General features: G+C 37.2%; 1 protein-coding gene across 1 annotated transcript; it reads right to left on the bottom strand.

Annotated features, from left to right (window-relative positions):
- Positions 1 to 53: 53 nt before the first annotated feature.
- On the bottom strand, positions 54 to 10372 carry LOC121428590. The gene is made up of 9 exons (XM_041625340.1): positions 9901 to 10372; positions 7700 to 7951; positions 7153 to 7257; positions 4940 to 5200; positions 4015 to 4197; positions 3264 to 3368; positions 2712 to 2783; positions 2025 to 2115; positions 54 to 1782 (listed from the first exon to the last, which is right to left on the bottom strand). The coding sequence occupies exons 1-9, from the start codon at positions 9974 to 9976 to the stop codon at positions 819 to 821; spliced, it is 2109 nt and encodes a 702-aa protein (XP_041481274.1). The 5' UTR covers positions 9977 to 10372; the 3' UTR covers positions 54 to 818.

The raw sequence follows: 10372 nt of genomic DNA, 5'->3' as shown, positions 1-10372 counted from the left end.
AACAAATAGTTTGACAATAATCTTACACAGACGTTCTTTGCAGTGTTCTCTACAATTTGGTAAATATTAGCTAGGCCTTTGTCTTTTCATTCTATATTTCATTAATGTTTGTTTATCAAAATACAAGTTGTTCCAATAACCAGTCCTCACAATATCAACTTTCTCTGGGACAAGTTTGCAGTCTATATTCCCCACTGACACATAAGCAAACCTTTGTAATAAAAATATATACGATGATTGTTATTTGGATGACAGGCAAATATAAAATTTGATTATAAATATGATTTAAATGAAAGTTGACACAATAGAAAAAACTCTAAATAAATAGCTAATGAATAAAAAAATCTATGAATTTTAAACAACAAACGACTTAAATCTACCTAAATCCCAAGTTGGCAAATCGTTTAGCATGCAGGGCAAAACATTTACTTGATTGATAATATTCCATGCTTTGTTTCCTCCGAGTATCTTTCAAGATATATCACTCATAGCATATTGTGTATGTAGACGAAAACAATAGTTGAAATTTCAAATTCCCAAAGGTTAGTCTTTATCTTGTAGTTAACATGAAAAGTCGTATTGTCTTTGAATAATACCATGGATTGAGCATTTCATGAAGTGACGTAATAGTTGAGAAAACAATGAGAAGACGCGGCAAAATGAGTGATTAGCTTATTGTCTTTATGAATTTAATAATTTCAATATTATCATTGTTAATAGTATTAACATTCTCATATTGTGAAACGTACATTATTAACGAAGAGTAAAGCATTTACTTTGCAAGGCTTCTAGTCCACTAGCGCAGACTTTGAGATGGTTTATGACTTCTTCTGTACAGTGGCATAGCTAGGAAAGGGTTTGTTCTTCTCAAAGGGAGAAGTAGCACCATCTGTAGAAGGATTCTTTGATGCTAACTCCCCATCGTTATCAACATCGACGTATTCATGACTCGTTGATGATGGGTCATCTGAGCGAATTACAAGTCGCTGGCCACTACGATCTGATATCGTAAAGTCTGAAGCATCGTCGTCGATGCCGTGTAGAGAGTCGTATCCAGTGAATTTGGTACGTGACGGAGTGGGTTCTGACTGGGGTTCGATGTCATGATACCTTGGTCCGTCCGTGACAATGTTCCCTGAAAATAGAGGATCAGCTCCTTCGTAACCGACAGGAGTAAATCCTGGTTTGATTTCATAGTATTTTCTTGAAGCAAAACCAGGTTGTCTCGTTTGGTTATCAGCTGGTTTGTAGAGTATGTTATCAATCATTTCTCCTTCTTGATGAAAGCCTCGAGATGTTTCTCCTTCTGGGTAAGCATACTCGGAATCATTCGGTGGAAGATCGTTGCCGTTCGGAGATTGACGAAAGTTATGAACTTGTGTGTTTCCCGCGTTTTCTACTGGTTTGTAAAGAACATTGTCTATGAGTCCATAGTGAGGTGTGTCATTTGGTGAAATCTGATTATGTTTTTGTAGATTCGGGTCTCTTCGGATATTATCGGCTGGTTTGTACAAAATATTGTCAATCAGTCCGTACTGAGATGGATTTTGCGAAGAGCCCTTATCAGGTTCATGTTCATTCGTATCTCTTCGGACATCATCGGCTGGCTTGTATAGAACATTGTCTATGAGACCATCAGTACCTATAATTGTGTCTGGCGCGAGTGTATTTGGTTTAACTTCATAGTAACTTGGCCCATCGTTGTTGGGAATTTTGTGCATACTATAACTCTTGTTGTTGAACTCCGATTCTCGACGCGTCGGTTCTGGTTTCATATCAGATCTACAGAAATTTAAAATTAGATAGGGACAAATTATTCTTGTTTTTAGATGATGGTCTTACTGAAATTACTTTTCGGGGATAAAAGACATGAATAAAATGATGTAGACCTGAATGTAAAATGAATATAAGCATTTGAAATTTGTGTAAACATTATTCAGCAGGCAATGTAAGCGAATTCATTATGATATTTCCAGGAATTGTACACGTTTTTTTCTTTGGGGACGGGGTGTTACAATACTTACTCTTTCTTCCTCATTCTGTTGAAGTAGAAGAATATGGATGTAGCAAGAACTGCTATAATCACCACACTGATAACAGACACAGTTATTGGAACTAGAATTAACAAGGGAAAAGAAACAAGTTATTTGATACGCCTTAACCTTTCAAGATTTGTTTATTACTTTTTAATATTTTCATTTTGTTCGTGTTTTTCATATTACATGACCATACTTCACATTAAAGGCAACACTCTTTTGAACATGATTGTTTCTTTATCAATCTAATAAGTTATTATATTGATATTTTGTTTTGATATCCTAGAACCAAATTTTCCATACTGATTAATTGACGGTTGGCTCATTGACTGGCAGGGTAATGTGATTATACCAAAAAGTTTCCATTACGGTGTCATATTTTACTCTAAAAATAACATGATTAATGCCTTCAATAATTATATTCAAAGATCAGTTTTCCATCAATAATTATGTTAGCAAACCAGCCATAATCAGCAGTCCGACATAGTATCACCTCATCGTTCAACTTCTTTTCAAACATTTGGGCAATCATCCTTCGATTGCTTTGACGTATCAAAAATATATAAGTAATCAATTTGGGTTTCCTTAGAGATTCCACATTATCATCCCCTCCCATACGTGACAGTACGTGACAGTATATGGTGTAGATCAAATATTACACAATCATTCTCTTACCAGCTAAAGATTTGGAGTCCGATCTAGCTCCCATCCCCATACCGCTTACCGTTGACATGGTTGGTGAAATATCTATAGAATGGAAAAGAAGAGTTCTATTTATAATTTTTATAACAAAACAAACTAAAGTCGATTTTGGGAAGAGGGTTTTCATCGGCCGTACGTGTCGATATTTAGATCGTGTTAACAAAGTTACCAGATAAGTTGACAATAGTTTAAAAGCACAAAGGATGTTGACATAAATGCTGGTATTAATGAAAAAGGGAAGAGTAGTTAAAGAATTATTATTCGCGAGAAGAAACGCAGGCCTTACATTTTGACATTTTTATGGCAAAGATTTTTTTTCTGTTGGGCGTTTTCACAGCATAAATACCAATGAGAGTGGCAGTGATGCCAATCAGAAGGGCATATTCAAGCCTTGGGAATCCATTTCTCGATCAAAAGATAAAGGTTTATGTTCATATTTATTTGATTTAAGTGATTATTTATATTCACCGTCACCCTAATAAACTACGTCATCCTATTTTGATTTGTAATCATACATTGTTTTACCTGTCACTTTTTCACCTCTTGTACCTGTTGGTTGGAGTGTTGTACTCATCCCTAAAGGCCGAGTTATTGGAGAAAAGGTAACTATTGGTCCCATTGTGGTACCATCTGATGATAGATAAAAATATTTTGGTTTGTTTTTAATATGCTCAGGGGCAGATCGGGGGGAATGGGGCACGTGCCCCTTTATTGAGGATTCCTTGTTATCGTTTTTTTTTATATATAAAAAAAAAAATGCTTCCTGCTGGTGGTGATATGTTTTTTTGCATTTTTTTTCTTAGATCCACCCCTAATCATGCGTGAATGAAAACGATATATCTGTTCCTTTTAAATATTCATCTTATTGAATCCCAATTGAATTTAACCCTACATACTCGCCAATTTTCATTTTACTTATACATTTAAATTACCCTTTTGTCATATATCCCAACTCTGAAAGAAAATTTTATGTACTCTATACGCCTTATTACTTTGCTCTTCTTCTTTTTTTTTAAATCTATATGATCGTGATCCTTGTCTGAACTAGTCATGTATCATGAAACATATATTATATTTCTTCCAGTTTATTTTCAATAACACTTTTCAAAACTATTCGTTGCAAACAGACACATCGTAAGCCTAAGGCTTAAGCAAAAAAAAGACAAAGACATGGGTTTCGTTCATGCGCCACATTCAAGATTTTAAGATAAACCTTATGCATGAAAATTTCGTTAATTGAAATTTTTTAAAAGAAAAGGATGAATTTTCTTCATACCTACACATGTGGGAATGGTACCATTCCATTCAAATATATCAGGACCGCTCACACATTGCAAGACAGCATCGCCCATCAGCTGTTTGCCACCACTACAATTCGCCCTCACTATGTCACCAAATCGGTACCTTCCATACACGTTCAGATTGACGCCAGAGATCTCGGGGCAGAATCCTGCTGATACTGAGGAAATAAATATAATACATTTTTTTAAAAAGTAAATAAAGAAAGTAAACGCATTGACCGTGTATGGCTACAAAAGATTTATGACACGGGTTCAGTGCGCTCGATCTTTAGAAATTCCACTATCAATAATTATGATTTGCAGTGATCATTCGAAACAATGCACGCTTTATCAATTTCAGAGATTCATTGCAATTTATTTTGAGAATAGGGGCAAATAAGTTTGGTAACACCTGGGGGGCGTTTCATCAATATTTTCGTCCGACAGACAAGTTGTCAGATCTGACAACTTTCCTGGATTCTGATTGGCTGAGAGGTACTGTTACTACAGTAACTGTCGGATAAAACAGGACTTGTCGGATAAAGCGTCCGACAAGTCCTTTCATGAAACGGTCCCCTGGGTGCCGTTTCATAAAGCTGTTCGTAAGTTAAGAGCGACTTTAAGAACGACTGGTGAATCTTTCTTACGCGCTTAACCATCACCAATGAATATACCATTTTCCACAAGAAAGGATCACCAGTCGTTCTTAAAGTCGCTCTTAACTTACAAACAGTTTATGAAACACCCACCAGGTCCTGCCATACATTATGAATGTATACCAACGATGAAGAAATAAGTTCAATAAACATGTTTGTATAAATTCTATACACACAACATACAATCCTCCGATCCTCTATAAAATTGAAATCAATGATAAAATATAAATTAAATAATGGTGAATTTATAACACGTAGTTCTTACCATTAAAAACTGTAAAGACATCTCGTCCCCCACCACATAGCTGCCTATTATTATCTGCACATGGGTTGTCGCAACCATCATCTGCTTCATCTAAAACGGAAGAGTCATTGAAGCAGAAACACATTTCGTCCCTCTGTGCAGCAAAGACAGTTCCTCCTCCCTGACATAGCAGCAGACAATCTTCGTTGGTTCTTATTTCATCTTCTTCTATTATTGTGACTTGACCTCGTTCGCGACCGGGAATTCGAAAACATTTGGGTTCTGTATGTAAGATAAAAAATTAAAAAGTCGCCGAATTTCAAAAAGTATGCGCTCTAAAAACAGAGATTTTACCCAATATTGGGAAGAAAGGGAACATGCATGTTTGCTGGGTAATTTTCCCCCAATATTGGGCAGAGTTGATGTTTGAAGGGTAAATTTCAACGCAACATTGCGTAAATTTACAAAATATTGGTATATTCTTATCCAACAAACACACATGTTCCAATTTTCCCCAATATTGGGTTATTTTTTAGAGTGTAAATAGGTTAACACTGTCCCTGAGAATTAAAATTATTTGTTCCAAATGGAAACAGAAAAATATCATAGAAATAATAACACAGACCTAATATAACTTATTCAGAGGTACTATGAATTAAGTGATTTACTGCTATGAATACTTCATGTCGAAAGTTTGTCGATTTAGATTTTTCGAGTATAGTTTTTAATATTAATCACACTCTCAAAAAGATTTTTCAAAGTAACCATCGTGTATATAGCTTAATGTTTATGCCTGACCAAAGGTAAAGATTTATAATCTGATCATCATTGTTTCCAAATACGAGATAAAACGTTACAGAATTTGATTACTCGAATTTAAAAGCCGTTATAATATTTCGTCATCAAATTACGTTAGATAAAGTAAATGCTTTATATTGGCTTATCTATAACTCATGCCAGCCTGACACTTGCACGATTTTGTGTCACGCATTGGCACGACTCAAGTCGTGCCAGTGCGCAAACTAGTCGTGAACTGGCGTGAAGTGTGCGTAAACACGTCGTGGCACGTCGTGACTGCGTGCCATGTCGGGACGAGAATTTTGAAATGTTCAAAATTTTGGTCACGACAAAATTTAGCGACCGGGTCGTGAACTATGCGCAAATTGTTCGTGAACTCGTCGGGACGATGCGGGAGGATGCGTGCCAGTGCGTGGCAGTGCGCGCCGTGCCACGACTGTAACAAACCGCCACGAATAGTTCACGAACAGCTCACGTCGTGCTCACGAATAGTTCAGCACGACACCGTCCGAATTGCGCAAACTCGTCGTGCCAATGCGGGAAGTGCGTAAACTATGCGCAAACTATGCGTGAACTCGTCGTGCCAGTTCGTGTCAATGTGGACACTGACGGGCACGCATTCGTGAACTATTCGTGAACTAGTCGTGACCTTGTCGTGAACTATGCGTGAACAAGTCGTAAAACAGTGCGGGAGCCTCCCAGTTAGTGCCCCAAAATGGCATGACTTGCCACGACAAAATCGTGGCCAAAAGTCGTGCAAGTGTCAGCCTGGCTTGACGAATAAAAAAAAATGCTTTATAGGTATCTGAGCGAGTGCGGCAATGCACAAGTATAATGCTTATTTCACCTTTGTTGTCGCATTTGTTTGCTTGTTCCAACCGTTTTGTAGTCATGATCGTTTACTTCGTCTCTTAAGTATGGAAGCTTAAAAGTGCCACCCAGATGTTCATTTTATAATCATCACGTCATGTCTACATCGGGAAAAGGATAAGATGGCAAAATCTCGGATCTCGTCATGTCTACATCCCGTGGGAGAGATAGTCAGTTGACAAGATCTCGGATCTCGTCATGTCTACATCTTGTGGGAGAGATGATCAGATGGCTTCAAGATGTAGACATGACGAGATCCGAGATCTTGCCATCTTATCCATTTCCCTGATGAGATGAGTATAATAATTATGAACATCTGGGCGGCACTTTTAAGCTTCCATACCTTAAATGAACCATAATTTCCAACAAAACATTGTCATCTTGCTTGCCTAATCTGATTGATTACTAAACCATCGTGCATAAAACATGTTTCCGAATCATGAATAAATATACGAGGGGTGAAACAATCGAGGAAAAGTAAGCGTTATTTTTCAGGAAACGAGGATGTACACTCTAGGAGAAGGGGTTATATCGATATTTACCATCATCTTACTTTTCATACTTACTATTACATGTAACACCTGCGGTCTGTATGTTCAACTGGCTGCAGTCAGCTACAGATTCTCCGCTGTCCACATCACTGTCTCCCTCATATACACAAACCAGTGTAACTGCGCAAAACAATCACAACAAAACGTGGAAGTGATTTTTTTTTCCAAATGTAAATAGAGTACCGAAGTATGACGTCATATGATTTTTAAATTTTGGCATATCCGCATTTCTTTATACCACATTTCGGTGGAACAATACACTCACGGCCCAAATCTGGTGGGAATCGGTCAATGGGGGCTCAATGAAGTGTCCTTCATACACAACAGCCCAATTGAAGTCATTGTGTAATGGCTTGAGTCTAAATTTGTGAACCATGTCGGCCAATATAATTGATTTCAATATTATTTACCATTTAGGTCGATGAATGGATGAAGAGTCTCCGGCCGCCCCCCCCCCCCCTCCCCCTTCCATCTGTTCAACAATATAGGACGGCCGTTTTAGGTCACAATAGGAGTCATTTGCTCAGAATAAGTGTTTTCTCAAATAAATTAGCATAATTACCTATGTTTGGGGGATCTCCAATTTCGAAAAATTTCGAGTGTTGCCCTTTGCCAAATCTCGAATGACCAGGGGCAAAAATAGCATTGGGAAAGCCTACATTCTGACAAACCCGGTCTGCCGTGTCAATTGTCCAGCCAATGTCCGATAAGACTCCATATTTGATCTCGTCAACATCGTCATCATTTTCTTCTTTGACCTGGACTTCAATACGTCCTTCGTGAGTAGAGCTCCCATTCACAAGGTTAACTGATGCTAGAAGGAAATAGATAAATGACCTGAACATCACACAACCGTTAAGCTACGCACACTAAAAATATTGGGTGCTCCATGACGGTAATTATGTGTCCAACCAGCATTGGCATTTTTATTTATCCAGTGTGATGAAATTTTTGTCCATATTGCTGCATATTTTCTAACCTTCCTGGACAACATGCTTCCCGCATTGGATAAGATACTGCCACCCTCGTGGTTGTACTAAAATTACCCAATCAATATTTGCAATAGTTTTTACAGTGTATACAATTAGCACAGCTATGTAATAGTTAGGTCCATAGCACAACCTCTATCCGCTGGAGGTCACATTGAAGGAGGGCCACACTGGGACACTGCATGTGCGGAAACCACAAAATGTCATCTCCGGGAAGTGTAGTGGGCAAAGAAGTTTTGTGATGACCCTACATATTTTTTTCTTCTGTTTTTATTATAACAAATTGAAATAAATCACAAAATTTACAAACGATTATTAGGTGATCACAAATCACATAAACACAAGTAAGTTACACCAAAAAAGACAAAATAACAACCATAAATAGTAACAAAAAACTACCCACCTATCCTCCCCACCCTGGGTTCAATTGTTATTTCAGTATGTTTCACTACACTGCAAAAACTCCGGTGTTGATTAAACACCGACCCGGAATCTATATATATTATGTCCACACCAGAAAAGTATTTAAACAACACCAGTTTGGAATCAGACCGATGATGTTTTAATACTAATTGGTGTTGTATAAACACCTATCTGGTGTCAGACCTGAACGAAACTGGTGTTGTTTAACACTTCTCTGTTGTGGACATATATAGAGTATGGGCTGGTGTTAAATCAACACCTTATTTTTCGCAGTGTATAATTCTAGTCATGTTTATACTAGAATACAATCTTTCGATCCTGACGAGAATAGCGCGCGCACATCCACCTTGTTAGGTGCTCAAGATGCTATTACACGGACTCCGAGCTCCCTATTCTGGTGCTCAAACCTCTTTGATGAATTACCAACCCTGTACATATTCACCTCACTTGGGTTCGGTGCAGCACATTGTGGATCAATATACATGTAGTAAAATATATTACTATAAGTGATCGACTCAACTTGAATGATTTGTTTATAGAGTTTGTTTTTACTGATAGTTTCGTATTCATGATCATCACATTGCAATCTTTCCATGCACGTACACTGTTATAAAAAACCGTGAATTTACAGAAAAAAAAGATTTTGCAGAAAGCAATAACAGAATCATTCTGTAAATTCATAGAACAGGACCTTTTCTGCAATTTAACAGAACAGGTCTGTTTAAAAAGGGGAAAGGGTGTTTTATTTAAGGAAATTTGTAAGATTGAATACACCAAGATTACAGGTGTTCTCGAGACTCTGCTGCAGGAACTTTTTTAAAGGATACATTTCCTGACAGTGTAGGGTATATATTCAGCAATATGACGTTCTTATATCTGAAACATTTTCAGTTTCTTCTAAATGTATGTTTACAGAACTAAAAAAATGTTTATAGGTCATACATAAAATATAAGAATACACATAAAAGGGATGTGAAAAAAATAGACCTCTTCACAATATTACCAATTTATATTTGACTATTAAATGGCTACGTTTTTTTCTTCCTTATTTCTATCTCCTATCAGTATGTATTATTCATGCACCAGGAGCTCTGCTTTACAAGGAAATACATCAGAGTAAATGAGTTACGTAATAAGCGACACAACAAGGAGCAACTTCATTGCGCATTTGTGTCAACGCGGTGCAGAACCCCACCCCCCCCCCCCGATAATAGCAGGAAAATAATTTTGACCTGAGCATTTATTAAAATAATGACTTAAAAAGGTGAATTAGCAGGTTACATTATTTGTTTTGTGCAGTATTCCTCTGCTAAATCTCTGACCAAAATGAGAAAGGTTCATTCATACTTACAAATAAAGTATCCGTCCGATGAAAACCATAAATTCGTTTCCAAAATCATCACAAACAATAAACAAAATGATTTCATGATTGGAAGTTTGTTGTAAACATTCACGAGTTTGCACCAAAATTATTGTTCTCAAATGAAGTTTATTGTGAAGGTTTTTCTCTTCTTTATTTCAGATTAAGTTTCCACAGTATATCCATTTGTATACCAAAGACAACTCGGCCAATCGACTATCATCCATATATCTCGTGTTAACTCTTCCAAAGTCGTCTGTGGAGGCGAAGAAAATTATCGCTTAATGACTATATGCAATATGACAGAGATACAAAACACTATAACTTCTTTGTCGGTATATAGAGATCTATGTTCCTGCTGTTTTGGGTCTGTGCTTATTGCCAGAGATAAACTGGTTATGTTCCGGTCTTTTGATGACGATATAACCAGTAAACGATGTCATCGAAGCGGGAAGTTGATCAG

Source organism: Lytechinus variegatus, chromosome 1 (genome assembly GCF_018143015.1).
Source record: "Lytechinus variegatus isolate NC3 chromosome 1, Lvar_3.0, whole genome shotgun sequence".
NCBI lineage: Eukaryota > Metazoa > Echinodermata > Echinoidea > Temnopleuroida > Toxopneustidae > Lytechinus > Lytechinus variegatus.
Note: the sequence above shows the minus strand (reverse complement) of the source record. Positions and strands in the feature narration are given on the sequence as shown.